General features: G+C 55.3%; 1 protein-coding gene across 3 annotated transcripts in view; it reads right to left on the reverse strand.

Annotated features, from left to right (window-relative positions):
- The window catches only part of Tmem132d (transmembrane protein 132D), a 484,753-nt gene that overhangs the window by 389,787 nt on the left and 75,673 nt on the right, over positions 1-19,293 (reverse strand). The window contains exon 1 of one of the 3 annotated variants that reach the window (XM_087198439.1): positions 12,112-12,705. The exons of 1 other annotated variant lie outside the window; for it this stretch is intronic. In XM_087198439.1, coding sequence (XP_087054565.1) covers positions 12,112-12,298 — 187 coding nt within the window. In that variant the 5' untranslated portion in view covers positions 12,299-12,705. Of the gene's footprint in view, positions 1-12,111; positions 12,706-19,293 lie in introns of those variants that run through there. One more of the 3 variants, XM_021257665.2, reaches the window with a different exon arrangement.

Genomic DNA, 19,293 nt, shown 5'->3' on the forward strand with positions numbered 1-19,293 from the left:
AGTGTGCTCCCCACCCCACGGTCCCTCTGGGGCTGTGCATCCTGGGGACCACGACTCTGGACCCCGTCCTCAGAATGCGGTGAAGCATAAAGGCCACTTTGTCAGGTGTCCACCTTCAGACTCTCCCCAAAGCCACAGATTTCCCACTTGCTCTCTGAACTACTGTGTAGGGGCCTGCACGTGGCTTTTGGACATTAAACACGGGTAAAGTGATGGGACTGAATCTGTGTGGCTTCGCTCCTAACGCAGTGGTGGCTTTGCCGCTGTGACAGGATCCCAGGGAGGTGCAGGCCTCTCCACATGGCTCTGCTAGAAGCAGAGCTGGTTTCCACACAGCTTCTTTTCACTTCATGGTCATCCTCCCCAGTGCTTCCTCCTTCTCCAATCTTAATTAAAACTGAGCTCATCTGAGATGAACCCACACAAGGTTCATCTTGTATAATGTCTTCTCAAACAGTATTATTTGCTTAATAAAGTCCTAACTCTGTAAGATGATGATGCGAGGAACATTCATTTGCAACTCTTCTGTTTTCCACACCACTGTGAAGTTATTCAGCAGATTCTATCCTACCCTCACTGCAGAGGGAAGTTGGCAACATCAATGTTCAATAGATAAATGTCTGAGAGGGTTAAACTGTGCTACTCTTTTATGCCATGTCTCCCCCGCCACACACACACACACACACACACACACACACACACACACACGAACAAGCACCTCAGCACGCATGCGTACATCACTGGAATACAACTCAAAGGATCCCAGTGCAGGAAACCCCAAGATCGGCAATTGACACCACTGAATAAAAGGTGCTGGTTCTGTGCACCCTGGGGCCGCCAGCTCCCCCACCTGGGAGCACAGGAAGTGGGAGGCCGAGCTCTCCGCCCCAGCCCTCCCCTGACCTGCCAAGCTGCCCCTCCGTGCTGTCTGGCGACTTCAGAGCTCTCTAGCCCAAGGGTCTCCTCTGCTGCACACTCGGCTGGGACTCTTGGGCCACTCGTGCCAGCCCTGCCTCCTGCAGAAGCTGTGTGGGCCACTCCCACTGACACTGGAGGGAAGCCCAGGCGTGCGGCTGTGGGGATCCAGTGAGAACCAGGACCAGCACCTTCACCACACCCAAGCTGCACGATGAACTCAGTGTCACGGGCGCTCCATGCCAAGACCACCTGCTAGTTCGGCTGGGAAAGCGGGGCGGGGGGGGGGGCAGGCACCCCCAGCAACACGAGCAGAAGTTCCAGAAGGAGAAAGAGGGGGTAGAAGACCAAAGCCACAGACGCCTGCGCCCTGTGTGTGACAACCCTATGGCTCCCTTTCAGGACAAGCAGCTGGGCTTTCCGGGCTGGCTCAGGGCAAGTAACGCTGGAGATGGCTGCTTACAGGTAGGCTGCTCTATAAACACAGGTGCGACTGGGTGTCGGGTGCACGCCTAGGATCCCAGCACTCTGGGAGGCTGAGACAGGAGGATTGCCACAAGTCCAGGCCTAGTTTGGGCACCTTCATGACTTGGTAAGGCCCTGTCTCGAAAAGCAAAAGGGCTTGGATGCAGCTCGGTGCAAAGGCAGAACCTCCCACAGGAGTGGGCCCTGGACCCGCTCTCCCTCTCCTCATCCCAGATGGGGCAACACAAAGGCTCAGTTGGGCAGAGCTGCCTGCTCGCTCTCCCGTCAGTCAGACCCGAGGATCCAAAAACATCTTTCCCCTGAAATTGATCCGATCCGTGAAGCAGGAATCATTGTCAGAGGCTTTCTAAACGTCCCCAAAGCCCTGGGAGATGCCAGGACAAATGCCGCAGACCCAAGCCTGGCCCCTCACAGATCAGCACATTCATGCCAATAATTTAGAGTAACTTAAAATGCTTTTCTTATCCCCTGAAAAATAAGGGCAGACTGACAAGTTAATTGAAAAAAGACAGACACGCTCATAGACAATCGCATGATATTCAGCAAGCACGGGCAAAGAAACATTTAAAATCCATCAGTTTCAACAAAAGGAAATGAAAATGGCACATTTCCAGTGTGCGCCCACTGCCTATGGCACATCTGTCCACTGGGCGCCTCTGCCTGCGTCCGTGCCAACGCTGCCCAGAAATTACTCTAAGGACTGCTCATTTCTCCTCTGTAATTCTTTATTTCTCTCTAATCGTTCACTTTCCTCCTCCTCCTGACTTCCCTCCTGCTGTCCTTCAGCTCGACTCTGATACCCTCAGGCCTGGATGCCTCCTTAGAGTGTGCATATCTCAAGAATAAAGGCAAACTCTTGACTCCATACTTAAAAACCAAGGCCTGGCCGGATGTGATAGCACATGCCTGTGATCCTAGCACACAGGAGGCTGAGACAGGAGGATCGCTGCGAGGTTGAGGCCAGCCTGGGCTACATAGTGAGACCCTGAGACAGAAGGAAGCAAAGAGACAGAGAGTCAGAGAAAAGGACAGACGGACACCAAGGCCCAGCCAGCCCTCTACAGTTTTGTTTTGTTTTTTAACAGACACATTATTCCAACTCCTGGAAGCCCAGTCAGCCCTCTGCACCCTCAGATTTCGCATTGACAAAATCAACCAACAACTCTGATCAAAAATGTTTGGGGAAAACATTCCAGAAATTTCTAAAACAGTAAAACTTGAATTTCTTGCCTGCCATGCAGGATGCTGAATCCACACCGGAGACATGGCGTGTGGGCACCCTGTGTGACCTCCAGCCTCGCAGATCCCACGCCTCCAGCCTCGCCGTGAGCAGCACTCCCCGCGGTCGCCGGCTTACGGCCGGGTGGACCCAGCGCAGGAGGCGGCCTCTGCATGGAGCATGCGCATGCTGGCCCTGTCCTTCCTCCCTGGGCAATGCAATGCACCACTGCATCCATGGCACTTGCATGCGTGGGTGTTGGAAGCCGCCCACAGGTGGCTGAAGGACACAGGAAGATGGGCAGAGGTCGCACACAAATACTGTGGCCCTGGTCAGTGGGGCCTGAGCATCAGTGCTTTGGTATCTGCTGGGGGCTCCTGGACTCAACTGCAGATACCGAGGGTGACCAGGAGTCTGTTTGGAGCAAGAGGAAGAGGTAAGAAGAAAAGAACAAGGAAGCAAGTGCCAGAGAGAGCTGCTGAGAAGGGTGCCCCCCACCTGCTCCTATGCCCCTTCAGGGGTCTGGGCAGAAGAGGCAGAGTCCCTGCCCTGCCCCAGATACGCTGGAGCCCCCAGCACGGGGAGTCTGAGCCCTAAGGTCCTACGAAGAATCTCAGGGTTCAAAGTCCAAGTCCCTCAGGCCATGACAGCAAGAAGACAGAGCTGGAACATCCTGCTGCCGGGTCAGGAGCTTTGAGAAACCAGGCAGAACCAGGGAGGACAGAAAGCGGCTCCCGGCCAGCGCTCTGGTGGGCTCTGTGTGGATTCGATTGGGACCATGCGGCCAGGCCCACTGGACAGGTGGCGGGGGCCAGGGCCAGATGGAACAAAGCCAACGAGGAGGCGGCGACGCCTCCCCAGATGCTTCCCAAGGGAAAAGAGGAGGCCGGAAAATTCTCCACCTGTACCTGGAGAAGGGAAGTGCTGTTACACTTGAGCAAGCAGCCTGAGAGCTCTCACACAGTAAGAGGATTAAGAGGAAGCCGACGGGGACCCTTGCCACGAAGGTGCATGGTCTGGGGACCTGGAGGTCAGAACAGAGGGACGCCCCGCTTGTCCTGACAGCAGCATCATAAGGTGTCTTAGAGCTCGGCGCATTAGTGGGTTTGGAAGGTGTCGTCCAACTCCCCACCCGAGGCACAGCGACACTCAGAGGCCTTGCCTAGAGCAAGAATGTCAGCAAGCAAACAGGATCCAGAGCTCAGAAACAAAAGAGCACGCCACCCGGTCCCGAAAGCCCGTGTCAGGCTGCCCAGGGTGCTCAGGTATCTGGCTGCCACCTGGGTGTGGCTCTGTCAGAAGGGCTGCATACAGGATCAGTGTGGGGATCTTGTCCAAATGCGCAGCCACGCCCAGCCACGCAGGGGCTCCTAGACACAACTCTGCCACCTTTCTGGTCCTTCATTAATAAATCACGTGTATGACGTCACTCACACTGGTTTGTGGTGTGTTTTTCTGAAGTGTGCTTTTACGCTTTTGAAAATTAGACTCTGATACTGCATGGAGGATGAGTCTTTGGATGCATCCACCATTTGTGATGGGATCAGGATATATGGTAAAAGTTTACATTTTAGAAACTGACTTCAGGAAAAGACACATTGTCACTAATCTCCCTCAGATCTTCCTGTCTCTGCACACACTCATCCCATCATCCTGGCCACTTCCTGCAGCAGCTCTGGAGTCCTTTCATGAGTGTCTTTAGCTGTGCTGTCCTGGCTGCCCTGATGTCCTAGGCCCATTCAAAATGTCTGTGGTCTTCTGACCCTGGGGAAGAGCCAGAGGTCAGTCTCGGATCTGGTGAAGAGGGTGGATGCGGACACCATCCTATGTTCACAGGCCTGGCACTCAGCAGCGGCACCCCCTTGGGAAAGACCCTCAGAAAAGAGCATTCCAGAGCTGCTTCAGAAAGTGGTCCAGATGATGAGACAAGTGTGTTTGAAGTGAGGAGGAGGATTGGGAGAGAAATTTGGAAATTTGGAAATTTGGAAATTCCTGCCAATATGTCCTTTACTGTAAGTATTTGTCACATTTTGATCAGCCCTTGAATGTGAAGCTGCCGGGTGCTGCCGTAGCCCTCCACTTTGGTGCAGTGCACTCTAGTGGTTTTGGGGTGACTAAGCAAGTCAGCGCAGGCAGCCGATAGTCGTGGTCTGCTCTAAGCACCTGTTCTCTTTCTGCCTCCAGTGGAAAGGAAGCGGCCCGTTGCTCTAGCACCATCACGAGCTTGTTGACTTGACTGAACAGAGAGGGGAGAGAATCGGGTAGAGTCCAGTGCCTCTGGGCCCAACCTGCCTACCTTACCTCCACAAATTCCTTGGCATACCCGGACTCACCTGCACCCCCAATGCCTGTGGTCTTTCCCTGCAGAGTGAGTGAAATAACAAAGTCACAGCTGCAAGAACAAGCAGAGCCACATGGAGAGTGAACGCTGTTCATTCACCTGTGAGTGGATGACTTCCCTCGGCGCCAGGACAGGGACGCAGGGTTCCAGGCACGGGGTCTCCCTGGTCAGACCCTGCAGGCGGCCAGCTAAGGGGTGCACAGTTCCTGGGGGGCCAGGGAGCTCATGAGGCACTGCACTGCGCCAGACTGCGCACCGTGCACTCAGAGGCCCGTGAGGCAGGCAGGTGCATGCTGTGTCCTCACCACGAGGAGAGGAAACCACCCAGACAAGACACATGCACACCTCGGAACACCACTCAGCTCGGAAGAGGAAGAAACCCCCGGCACCTGCTGCACTGTGGATAAGCTCTGGGGACGTCAGTGAAGGAAGCCAGGCACAACAGAGATGAATACACTGAGACTCCCACTCTCACATACAAGACCAGGGCTGGGGTCCGGGGTGAGACAGGGACCCAGGGGGCTCGCTTAGTGGCCACAGGGCTGCTGCTGTACCAGATGGGGTGCAGCCCTGACACCGTGACTAGACGGGCCGCTGGGTGTCCCGAGAAATGCTCACCATGGTAGATCGTGTGCTATGCTTATTTTGCCACCATTAAGAGTAAAATTTCAAAATGAAGAAAGAACACATCTCTAAGGAATAAATTTCACCCAGGGCAGAAATAACGAAAGTCTAGCTTGCTCGTCACTTGCCGTCCACCCAGGTCCCTGTTTGCACAGCCCCATGGCTCAGCATCTGCCTTGCTCTACCGGCTCAGGGTCTCCTCTCCTGGGGGCCTCCACCTGATACGCTCTCAGCCCCCTCTGGCACCCTCACGGCCACCGAAGACTTACAGACAAACAGAAAATGGCAGGTTGTGACAACTGTGAAAGGGAACGCAGGCTGCAATCAGGGAGTGCAGCCCTCTCTGAGGCTGTTGCCCAATGCATCATTCTTAGCTGTAAAATGCACCTTCAAGTTTTAACATCACAAAGGAGCTTAGGGTGCAGCCCACTGACAGCATGCCTGGCCTGTCAGCATCCCAGGAATGAACAGTGTCCGTGGGATGGCGGATCCTGGGCTGGAAGCACAAGACATTAGGAGATGTCTTTTTTCCCTCTTACACAGGTGCTTTTGCGGGGGACGGGGTGCCCCTAGGTTGCCAGCTCAGTTTGTTCTGATGAGGTGTCCACAGTTTCAAATGCCATCTATATGCCAATGACTCAAAAACTTAGATCTGCAGCCAGGATTCTGCCAGCGAGCTCCAGACCCCTGGATCTGGCTCCTACTCCACAGCTCCATGCGAGTGTCTCGCTCCACCAAGGGCGCAGAAGTGGGACACACATGTGTCACCTCCTTCTCTGTCAAGCTCAGGGCCTCTGCACAGCTGCCTAGCCATCACCTTCTCCGGGACCCTCTGGTCCTCCTCGAAGGCACTCCATGCAGCCAGAGGAACTTCGGATCTCCTAACTGCAATAGGGTCATCTCTCAGCTTTGCCAGGAAGCCTTTGAAAATGCTTAGCTCCTAAAGCTTGGGGAAATCCAAAAGATGACCCTGGGACCTTGATGACCCTCGCACGCCTCCCTGTCCTCGGCCCTCTCCGCAGTCCACCACACTGAGGATGCTTTCAGGAGCGGTCTTGATTTGTGTTTTTTCAATGACAGCAACTGCCTTTTTGCCTCAAACTGTGTGCAGCTGCCATTCCTCCCCATACCCACAGGTCCCTGCTCTCCCTTCAATCTGCTCAGGTCCTGTTTATCCCTTAAAACTCGATGTCAATGGAATTTGTCTGGGGACTGCAGCATGTCCCACTGCTGTACATCCTAACGCAATGCAGACAGCTCCCTTTTAAAGCCAAAATTAATCCCTAATGCAATGTTTTTGGTGTCTGCTTCCACCATTAGAATAAACGTCTGGAGAAGTCACATCTGCTTCACACGCTGCTGTCCCCGGCCACCCAAGTGCCTGGCATGGACGTCCCTGATGTACCACCGCCTCACTAAGCAGAGGCACAAATACAACACGTGTCACAGGTAGTGCCAATTCCTCTCATAAGAGATACCAAATGTAATTTGTTTGGCAGCTTTTGTCCTTGTTTAAAAAAATCCTTCCAACCGAAGTATTTTCTACAGGGGTCCAAAATTAGAATCGTGGGAACTTGTGTGCCTGGGGAAATTCTGCCCATAATTATTATTCTGGAGGACATTTCTGGAACACAGGAGCAAACCCCTGCCACCTCCCAGCTGTGGAACCATCCATCGAGGCAATCTACCAATTCAGCAGAGATGCAGAGGGAGCACAAAGGCGCAGCAACTCCTAAGCAATCTCCACTCTGCAGGGCTTGCCCGTGCCTTTGCACTGAGCTGCACAACAGTGTGACTATGTGTGAACACACACGGTGTCCCAGGCCTGTGCTGTGCACATGATTACAACATCCGGGTCCACACCAGGCAGGGCAGGACCCCAGGAAGCACCGACTCCAGCCCAGCCCACAGGTCTCCGTGCCCCCATACCTGGAGAGAGTAAATGCTTCAAGCAGTGAAAAGACAACTCCACACCCAGGGGTGAAGGATCCAGCGGCCACTCTGTGTCTTTACCCTGTGCGCATTCTCCTTTCACGCTGCAGGAGAGCCGCCTGCAGGTGGACCCAGGCCCAGGGCATGCTGCGAAGCGCTGCTGCAAGGGACACCAGGTGGCCTCCTGTGGTGAGGCTGTCCTCAAGCTCCATCCTGCTCCCCTGCAGACACATGTGAGTACGTAGCCTGAGCCTCAGCGCCACGCCTCAGCCACGGCCACTGGGCCCCACTGCACCTGGCTGAGCCCCAGCTGTGACGGACGGGCCCCCATCCCTGGTGAGTTCGGGCACAGTGACAGTGCCATGCTGCTTGACCACCCACTGGCTGCCCCAGGGGCCAGGGACAGCCCCACACAGCCCTGGCTGCCTGACAGCCCCATGGGGAACCCTGTCTTGCGATGGTCCGGGAAGAAGGGGCCATCCCCACATGGCTGGCTTCTTAGCACACCAAGCACCCATTTCCACGTCCCACAGCTTCCAGCGACCCGTGTGAGGCTGGGCAGGTTCCTGAAGGGCCCCCCACCCCATGTCCTCAGCCCAGAAATTCACCTGCAAGACGTTGGCAACCTCTCAGGATGCTCTGCCCCTTCTGCCCAGTTGTGTGTTCCGATCTGAACATCCCCCAGTCCTCAGGGGTTCGGGGGCAGAGCTTTTGGGAGGTGACTGGATCACAAGGCACTATCTCATCTGTGGATTAATCCACTGATCAGTTCACAGCTGAACAACTGGAGGCGGGGCCTGGGTAGAGGAAGTGGGGTGATGGGGTGTAACCTGGGAGGGCACAGCCTGTCCTCAGCCTGGTCCGCTCTCTCTCTGGCTTTCCATGTTCTCTGCTTCCCACCATACATAAGCAGCTTTGCTCCGCCAGCCCTTCTGCCGTGATGTTCCTGCTTTAGAGCAGGCAACCATGGACTGAACCCCCGAACCCTCTGAAACCGTGAGCCAAGGTACATCTTTTCTCCTTTAAGCTGTGTGTGCCAGGGATTTTGTCAGAGCAATGAAAAACTGACTGAAACACCAGCTCTGTCCATGCACATGTGAGCATTCGACCAAGATGGAGCCTGAGAGCATGAATAAAATATACAGTCAACACTGGATGTAACGTGTCACTTCGTGTCTTAGCCATGTTCCTCCTCCCTGGGACACAACACCCAACTGCCACAACTTAAGAGAGAGGCTTATTTGGGCTCACAGTTCAGTTCGTGACTGGCTGGTCCACAGCAGGAGGACATGGCAGAGGGGCCTGGCAGAGGACAGTGGCTGGAGATATGGGGGAGGAGCTGAGGAGTGAGATAAGCCAGGCCACGCCCATGGTGACCACGTGCTCCAACTGACCCCACCTCCTCACAGCAAGCAGAGGCTTTGGGGGCCATTTCAGACCTAACCCACAAGACCACATCTCAGGCCTGGGGTCAGGACAGCAACGTCCTGTCAGGACAAACTCCTGAGGATCAAGAGGACACGAGATGAGCAGAGCCGGGACCGCTGTGGAGAAGTAGAGCGCTGCCTTCACACAGCAAACTGCTAGATCACTCTACACCCGATGCCTCCCTGGCCCTCCTGCTTCAATTATGTGTGCCAATAATTTATTTCTACTGTCTGAGCCCATCTGAGTTGTCTTTTCTGTTATTTGCAAACAAGATATCTGAACTGAGGGCATGGGTAGATATGGTTACCTAAAGCACCTCAAATTTCCAAATTTCCTGGCCTCACCGGGAACACGAGCTGACCTCCCTAAGGGGGGAAAATTCAGCTGATGCTTCTCCAAAAAGACTTTTTAAAATTCCAGATGCAAGCTATCTTCTAGTGACCACCCCTTCAGGGTGTCAAGTACCACTGCAAGGAAACCAGAGCCCTGCCCTGTGCCTTCACCCTTCTACCCTGAAGCATCACAGGCAGACCTGGGTCAGGAGCACTATGCCAGCTTTCTACCTCCAGGCAGGAAAGGGAGGCCCACAGCGCTACTGGCTCAAAAGGCATCCGAACGCAGTACCCTCCAGGGATTCTGTAATGCTAAACGCTCCTGCCTAACCTGGCCCCGTTCCTAGCAGCCGCCCCTCTGTGTCCAAGTCTTTATCCATTCATTGTGCAAATCAACTGCTTTCTGCCGCTTAGGGAGATGGACGGAGATGACTGGGTCACAACAGCAGCCTCACGTGCCAGGCAGCTGGAGAGCCACACAACACGCTCAGTGCCACTCCAGCACATGCCCAGGATGGAGGAACCGAACTCCAAAGACGGCCTTTGCACCCCAGCCTCAGTGGTACCCAAGGACGTGCTCTGGGCTGGCACAGGGCCAGGTGTGTCTTCCAGGGTTTGACAAGGACAGGTGACTGTGTTTCAGAGCTTAGCAGGTGGCCATCCACCTTTCATCTTTAAATCCTACCGGGACTCAGCCTCTACTGCTTGAGAAGCTTCAAGCGCTATGTCAATTTCCTGTCCCTGCCCCTGTCACCTGACCCCAGGCCACCTCCCACACGGGGTGACTGGACCGTCCTCTGAGCAGACAGCACCAGGTTCCAGGGGTGACTCTGCTGCTGTTTCTAGGTTTTGAGATGCACACCTGTCAAGGAATTTCTTCCCAGAAGTCTATTCCACCCGGTTTTCAGAAATGCACAGAAAGAGGCCTCAGCATTTACAATGCAAGCTGTGATATAGCCTTGTGTTAATTTTTCTTTCTTTGCCTCCAGTTAGAAGCACATGGGATATGGCAACTTAGGTGCTGATGCCAGTGGCAGAGAAGGGCAGAAGCCGAGTTGGGAAGTTGAGCAGCCTCTGTCCCCCTGGACTGCGCTCCAAGGTCAAATTGCACAGGATGGAGGCTCAAGGGGCTGGAGAAGCAAGGTCACTCTGACACACAGGACCCCGACTGAAAGGGGATCCCCAGACCCAGCTCTCCTCCATCACCGCCACCCCTGGGCAGGAACAGGTTCTGAGAAAGCAGGCTCGCATGTGGAGTTGCGAAAGGGCTAACTTGTGTGTGTGCGTGTGCGCATGTGTGTGCACACCAGGACACGAGGCAGCGGAGCCTATTACTCAGCACCCTCTCCTCCAGGCGGAAAGGAGCTTGGCCTTGCTGGGCACAGCCCAGGATGGAATCACATTCTTCCCAGCCTGGGATTGGCCACGGGACCTGGTGCTGATGGCTGAAAACCCTGTGTGTTGGTGGTGAAACTGGAAGGTCCAGATTCTGGGTTCCCATGGCCACTGAATTGGGGGGGCTTTACAGCTCGCACAGCTGTGGATGATGGATGGACAGCTATGCAGCCCCAGGAAGCAATGCTATCTGGGACCACACATCTGGCCCTCTCCAGGGCACCTGTGGCTACCTCCATTCTGAGCCCTGGGGGAGCCCAGCCTGCCCTCCTGAGCTCCCTACAACACCAGCTAGATTCTGGTGACCCCACTTCTACTGCATGCTTTTATGAGATCAGCTATTTTAGCCTCCGTGTGAGAGTGGGACCACGCAGTATTTGTGTTTCCCTGCCTACATATTTCACTTAGCATGACCTGTGCTGCCTCAGAGGCAGGATTTCATTCCTTCTGGGATTGAGTAATGTTCCACTGTGTATGGAGACCACTAGACCACGTTTCCTTTATCCGCTCTTCTGCCAATGGGCACCTAGTTCACTGATCAGGAAGCACAGACCAGAATCTCCATGAGATGCCACCTCACTCCAGCTACAACAGCTGCTATCAAAAAGACAGAAGATACAAATGTCAGTGGGGCCTGGGAGGAAAGAGACCCTCCTGCCGTGGAGGGAAAGCAGGGAGCACAGCACGTGGAAGCAGCATCCAGGGTCCTCGACATGAGCAATGGAGCGGCCAGGTGACCCAGCGATCCACACAGCTATGGGGGGGAAGCTGGGGTCCCGAGGGACACTGGTGCCCGTTTATCATGACATGCATTCCTTCTGACGCCTGAGTCAGGACTCTGCGTGTCCGGAGATTCACGTGTCATACCACAGCGTCCGGGCCAACTGGGGGACGGCGTTCTGCGTCCCTGAAGGCGGTGGGGCCCGGCTCTGCCCTGCTAGGGATACGGATAGGGACACGGAACCATGACTCTGGCTTTTTAAAATTCTAGTTGTGACAAAACACACCCACCGTGAAAGTCACCGCTACAGCCACCTCCAAAGGCACAGTGCAGCCATGTCCAGTGCACGCACTGCCATGCAACCACTGCCGCCCTCTGCGCCCAGGACGACATCTTCCCAAACTGAATTCCTTTCCCTACTGACAGCCCACACACAGCCCCTAAGCCCCAGCCTCCACTTCCAACTCCAGGAATCAGCCCCAGGAATGTCCCACAGGTGCAATCATGCAACATTTACCTATGATTAGCGTCTCTCACTTAACACAAGGTCTCAAGGTCCATCTCTGCTATACCATGACAGAGCCTGGTTTTCAGGGCTGCGAAGTATTTCACCATGTGGACGGACACACTGGCCCGTCCTCACCCCATTTTTTCTAACATAGCCTGGTAAGTGGGATAGCAGTAATTCTATTTTTAACGTTTTGAGACGCCACCTTACCACTCTCTGCTTTAGCTGTGCCACTCCACATTCCCGCCAACACCACCCGGGCCATTCTCTCCATCTCTGCTGACTCTCGGGGCGCAGTCGGTGCGGGGCGGGGAGTCCCCAGCCTCGGGTCCCAAAAGCTCCCCCGCGCCTCAGCACCCGCACTGCTGGAGGAGTGGGCCCCGGAGCCCCTCTGCATCCTGGCCACTTCCGGGTCCCCTCTGCGCACCCCAGACTGGGGCACGCAGGGAAGCAGGCGCAGATCTCCTTCCGGGTCAGCCACCCAGGAAGGAGACACGGGAGAGGCGACCAGGGCGCTGGAAGGGCGGGACTGGCAACCATGGAGGAGGCCGGCAGTCTGCCATCACAGCCTGGACGCATGCGCGAGGGCGGCCCGGAAGTGACGTCAGAGGCTATGAAAGGCAGCCGCCGCCGGGTTCTCTCCTGCCTGCAGTGGACCGTTCAGCACGCAGGGTGTGTGTTCTCTTTGCTTTTCTTCAGGGCACTTCTTTGGAGCACTTGTCTTTCACGTCTTTTCTTACTCTTTTACCATTACCATTAATAAAGGTTAAGCCTTTATGGTCTTCATTTGTCCCACCCAACTCTTTGAGCTGTCAAGAGGAGCCCGGAAAGGACCACTGGTCACTGACACCCAGGCACAGCAGGATCCCGAGGCTCCGGCCTGGTGGCCTCTCCGCCTGTCTGTGCCCCTTACTGGGGACAGAATCCCCTCCGAGTCTGACGAGGCACTGGGGTGGGCTCTGGGCACCAGTGACATCGCCCTGTGTGTAATTAAACACAACTCTCATCTCCCTGTGACCAGACAGGTGCAGGATCCCCAGGCCCACCTGCCCCCACTGGAGCTCCTTCGGCCTGGGGCAGCAGGGCAGCCCTGGACGGTGGTGTGCACATGAAGCTGCTAACCTGGCACTGCAGGTCCTGCACACGGTGTGGTCCTCCTGCTCTGGTCCCGGAGGTGACACAGGACAGCAGCTCTGACGTTACGAGGCTGGGGCGTTTAGAATGAGTCCCTGGTTCTGTACCCAGTTCCCTGGTCTGTAAAGTGTGCCTTGCTCCATGTTTCTGGTGATGATGGGAAGAGAGGACACTGTACAAAGCTCAACCTGAGCTCAGTGCGTGGAGCTACAGTATAAAGGCTGGATGAATTAGCGCAGTGACACACAGCAACGTTCCTCAGTCCCTGTGTCGTCAGCCAGGCATTTGTCTGGCCACACTCAGGCTGGCCAACTTGCAGCCTGGGCCACCCGTGGGCTTCAGGAGAATTTTCAGTGTTCATGTATGCCACAGTCACTAAGTCCCTTGACATCAAGAGGTCTCTAAGAACAAGAAGAAAAAGTCTATCCCAATGCCTGGTCCTGGGCCCCAGACATAGCCACTGCTGTTGGACAATCCAGTGACAACTGGAGCTACTATAGGGTCCCTATTGAATCCTGATGGTCAGGATTAGAGAAAATCTATCAATCACATTCATACGTATGGACACGTCAGAGCATAGAAGAACTGTTAGGAATTCACAAATATTAACTCATCTATTTGCACATCTCTGTGAGATCAGCACCATCACCCTCACAGTGTAGGCAAGGAAACTGAGTCACATAAGGCATAAGGAGCCTGGCCAAGCTACACAACCACGATGGTTCAACCCCAAGAAGGCAGAGGGGGCTGTGTTTCCACCAGGAGCAACCATGGGGATAGCGTCTGAAATGCGCTTTTTATAATCACAAAAGGGACCACAGAGTGATGTCCAACCTGGTCTCTGATCTCTCAGTGGACCGTACAACCATTTCTGTGTGACAAACTATCCGCTTGCTCATTTTAAGACATGTACAATATTGTAAAGTCCACTGCACAGAATTTTTGAGTAATTTCACATACATGTAACATACTGCTTAGCATATGCATCGAAAATTCAACTGGTATAATTTGAGATTTTGTACAGTAAGAAAGCACAATGCTCGGAAGAAAACGAGTTGTATTTCTCTTACTTAGTGAACAGGAACACATCTATAGGCAGGAGTTTGGGCTTTTTGATGTGGAAGGAGAGTCGTGGATGGTAGAGGACACCAAGCTTGTCTGAAGGAAACAGGGAAGCGGTGTGTTTTCACTCCCACTGTCTGCATCCCCGTGCAGAAGCCACCTCTGTCACCACATCCCAAGGGCTCCTGGGAGACACAGGTGCACAGATCCCTGGCTGCAAAGACACCGAGCCCCAGGCCTCAACCCCGTGGTGGCTTCCCACCTGCTGCTCTCTCGCTGCCCCGATACTGGATCCAGATGTTTCCAGGAGTGGTCTGGGACTCGGAGAGCTCGAGCCAACTGCAAGGAGACTCAGGAGAGTGCAAGTCCCAGGCCAAACTCCCTGCGCCCAGGTCCGGAGGGCGGGAGCTGTGCATTGGGCCTCCTCCTTCCATTCATCCTTCTCAGCTTCTGTGAGGCCCGGAGCCGACACAGGTGCTGACGGGGCAGGGACTCAGTGATGACCTTCCGGGCAGAGGACGAGTGAAGACAGACCCCCTTTCACCCCCAGGGGCAGAGAAGCCAGCACGGAGCCGGGCTGCTCTGCAAGAGCTCACACAGACACTGGCTGGAGCACCATGGGTCTCGGGACACAGGGTCCTTCAGGCAGAGCGGCCAGTCCCTGGGGACTTTGTCCTTGCCAAGGGACTGAATGAAACGGCCAGTTAGTGCTTTACCTGGCCTGCAGTAGCTGGAGCCAACTGCTCACTGCACAAGCACTGGGGCCCACAGGGTACAGAGACACAAGGTGGGAGAGCCTCGGTAACTAACTCAGGGTACGCGGTGAGATGCACAGGAGCTGAAGGCGGGGCACAGTACGATGTCACAGCCACAGGGCCCTGCTGGACGGGTGCGGTTGAGGGCAGGTCCCAGGTGCAGCAGAGGGCAGCCAGTGTGAAGGCCCAGAGCCGGGCAGAGCTGATGGCTCCCCACACCAGGGGTATTTCTGCACGGGAGCACAGCACTCTGGGAGGCTGAGGCAGGAGGATCCCAAGTTCACGCCCATTCTGGGTGACTGTCTCAAAATGAACAATAAAAAGAGCTGGGGAGGTGGCTCAGTGGTAACGCTCTCTGGGTTAGATCCCCAGTATTATGGAAAAGAAAAATAGATGTTCAGAGCAGAATTATCTAGATTCAGCAGGGTCAGAAACAGCCTTGATGCCTGCGACTGCCTGGAGGGCCCAAAGGTAACCGCTTGTCACGGACAGGGGTTTCTGCTTGGTGTGTGAGCAGCGAGGGCTTTCTGGGGCCCACACCACGTGTTGGCCAGAGCTGCCGTGAAAAACACGCCGCCCCTGCCCAGACCCCAGACCCACAGGTAAATCACTCCCGTCTCCATCTCCTCAGCTGTGAAACGAGGAAAACAAGACCCACAGCACCCAGGGCGCTGAGCACATCCGGTTCACGCACTGCTGGGTCACTGCTCGCAGTAAACGACTGCCATTGTCGACCGGGACGCAGCAGCCACTGACCAGGCACTGGGAGGACATCTCCAGGGCACCAGGGTGAACCAAGGCTGGGCCACGGCCTCGCTGAGGCAGTGACATCCAGCGTGGCCACACGGGCACCTTCCTGGGCCCTGGACACACTTCCGGTCTTTCCTCTCCGCCCCTCAGGGGACCTGGGCTCCACTCCTCTTCCTCCTCCTCCTCCTCCTCCTCCTCCTCCTCCTCCTCCTCCTCCTCCTCCTCCTCCTCCTCCTCCTCCTCCTCCTCCTCCTCCTCGGCCCCTGTCCCGTCCCCCTGCAGCTCTCAAAGTCCAGCCCTGGCCCCAACCCAGAAGCAGTCCCCTCCTGGCTCTGTGGTCCCTGCCCCTTCGCCCGGCACAGTTCCCTGGGCCGGCTGAGCCTGGCCACCCAGAACGAGCCCCCTTGCGTCAGCCAGAGTGGGCCCCGCACCAGAGCGGCTGTCGGACGGGATGGCGGTAACCTATGGTCATGATCAGCAAGCGGTGCTGGGGCTGGTGCGACCGGCACACGGGCTGTAGGGAAGAGACACGGACATGCAGCTCCTGGGGAAGTGCAGGGGAATGCAGCAGACAGCGGCCCCCGCCACAGTGGCACGGCAGGGCACAGCAGGCACAGGGGCAGTGGGGCCTGGAAGAGACAGGGGAACAGGAGACACTGGAGCGCACAAAGTCATCCCCAGCTCAGCCCCCAGAGCGCGGCTGCAGAACACCAGAAGCTGCCCACTGCCCCGTTCCTCAGTTTCCTCCCCGCAAAATGGGGTAACGGCAGCACCTGCATTGCAGAACTGAGGACAGTTCTAGAGTTTGGATAAACCAAGGCAGAGAACAATGCCGGGCACTGAGGAAGCACTGGCTAAATGGGAACCACTCAAGTTAGAGCTGCAGACTTGCAGCCAAGCTGCTTTCCTTCAAGATTTTTCTTAAAAACAAAAACAACAACCACAAAAAAACTGAATAAATGCTTAACCTTGATTCACGGGGAAGTTAAGTGACCCAGGGCGGAAGACACGGTATCCTTAGCTGTTGAGTAGTCAGTGTTGCTATCTTCTCTGATTTTTATCTTCCATGAAGGAATGCCTCCCCTCTCCCCCAGCACCTCGCCCTGGGCTGTGGAGAACAGCGATGCTCCAGAGGCCGGCGCTTGGGCCAGAGGCCACCACAGCCCCGTGCAGCGGGCATAACCTCGTGACCTTACACAGGTCTTGCCGGACGACCGTCCCGATGCTCAAAGACCAGGAGAAGAGCACATGTCTCTGGCTTGCTGGCAGCGTCTCTGCAGGAGTGTCAGTCACACTCCTGCTTCCGTCAGCTCTGCTGCGAATGAACGCACAAGGCCGACCAAGGAAGGAGCATGTGCAGTACGAATACAGAGCAAAGTAAAAGACAATGCATTCTTGACACTGTTATCTACCTAATCTAAACAGCTATGTATACTCTACCTACAACATGTTCTTTGTATCTATCACCTGTCTATATCTGAACACCTATCCATGATCTACAGCACATTCTGTCATCACTTATTAACAATGCATTCTTTATATCCATCATGTCTGTAGTGAGCTCTACCACCTATCAATAAGGCAGCCTGTCACCCGTCTATGAAGCGTCTCTGTCTATATCCAATGGCATTTTAGCCATCGTTCTACCTGCCCACCGACTACACCTCCAGCCCAGTGACCTCAGCCCCTGTGCTACTCTGATTCAAGGAGGAAGAAAACCTCTGCTGAAGCCTCGGGTGGAAACAAGATTGGTGACTGCTGGGCCTTCAGAGCTCGTGCTGGCCGTGTGAGAGTAGCTCCAGGTGGCGCAGAGGGTGCGAGTTTAACCCCTCTGCCACGGGGCTCCTGCCTGGAGGACATCATGCATGCCACTCTGAGGCCCCTCCAACTGTGCTGTCCTCCCTCCTCAGCCACGCTCTGTGCCCCACTGTCCCCAGCCTCCCAACGTGTTGTCTGTCGGCTCAGGGCCAGGGACATCTGAGGGCACTTCTGGGACCCCCAGGGGACGGCACCGAGCCCCGCGCTCCACGTCCTTCCTAGGCATCGGCGTCCACCCGTCCTTCCACGTGTCCCACCAGGGGCAGCCTTGCATTGAGGCGGTCACCCCTGGGGATGTAAGGACAGCCCAGTGACACCACCAGAGGCGATCCAATAACTGCAACAGCTGCTAGCGGGCGGATAGCATATACAGTGGGGAGATGCTGGATATGCAGACAGTGACAGCCCAGGCAGGACAGAGCCGGACAGCACAAGAGTTCATCCCGCTGCACAGAATGGCATGCAACTGAGAATGCCTGCACTGCTTATTTCTGGAATGTTCCATCGCTCGTTTCCAGACCATGGCCGGAATGCAATGAAGCAAACTGGAGCTGCAAGGGGGAGACCATGGAGTAGTCAGGAACAGAGCATGGACCCCTCATCTCTGTTCAACCACAGCCAGCCCAACCCCTCCTGGCTGCCTGGCCTCTGTTGGCTGTTTTGCAAAATTTGCTAATCCATTTTTTCAAGCTGCAGCACACTCGGTGATAAACATGTTTAAATTACATATTTGAGAAGCAGAAACCGCAGCATTCCTTCATCATTTATGCAAGTTCTTGCTTCTTAACCAGGAGGAAGCAGTGAGGATGGCCTGTCAGGTCTGCAGCTATATATTTTAGATAATAGGCCACAAATAAATGCCCGTCCTTCCAAGAAGGACGCCCGGCCCTTCTCCAGCTGTCTGCAAGCAGAGTCTGCACCCTTAGTAGGAAAACAGATCCATCACTTGGGCTGGTGGCATCTCCACAGCCACATGAGCGACAGGCCACCAGATGGCCACGCTGCAGATTCCTCACAGTGCAGAGTGGCTCTGGGAGCCCAGGCAGCGGGAGGCTGCAAGTCCCCAGGCTTCGGTGGCCCTTGTGAGCCTCCTTGCTGTTACGCCAGGGGACCCTGACTCTGGGAGAGGCGTCCAGGGCTCCACAGACAGTGGGGGTTGAGCTGGGCAGCGTCCCGGGTGACCGTGCGTCCCTCTCAGTACGAAGCCGGCCCGCCCCATCATGCTGAGGCTATCCACACCGCCCTGTCGCCTCGCGGCACTTCAGGCATTTCAGAAATGGTCAGCTCATCCCACTGTTAGAAAACTCCAGATGCGGAAACAGAACACAGCTTCAAGTTCCACTCGGCCTACAAATTCCCACTGCCCACTTCGTGACTTGGGTTCCCCTCCCTCTGGAGCGGCTCGGCCCCTACCCTGCCCCTGCCTGGCTCTTACGGCCACCAAGGCCACTGCCTGCAAGTGTCCCAGCCCCGTCACAAACCACAGCATCAGCAATGACTGCCAAGGGCCCCCAGATATCAAACAACAAATCTCACACACAAATAAATTTAAATTTGAGTTCACACAAGAAAACAGGATAAAAATGATGGGTTAAAAAGCATTCTGATACATAATTTTTAACAGTATAAGGAGAAAAGGAATCAGAAAACAAACAAGCCAGCAAAAACCTTCTCTCTTTCCTCCACCTCCTCAAAAACTGATTCCTAGAAATGGCCTTTGTTTCGGGCGGCTGTCCTGCCTCTGCTCAGCCCTGCTGGGCCTCCTGTGAGGGTGCCCCCGAGCTGGCACAGCTGCCTGCGGGGGGGGGCCTGGCCCAGGACGGGGGGCATCTTCGTGGCCCCAGGGTGGGGTTAGCTCTGTGGGTGGAAGAGC

Source organism: Heterocephalus glaber, unplaced genomic scaffold (assembly GCF_053883595.1).
Source record: "Heterocephalus glaber isolate CG9 unplaced genomic scaffold, H.glaber_assembly_v1.0 deba00001687, whole genome shotgun sequence".
In the NCBI taxonomy this organism is placed as follows: Eukaryota; Metazoa; Chordata; class Mammalia; order Rodentia; family Bathyergidae; genus Heterocephalus; species Heterocephalus glaber.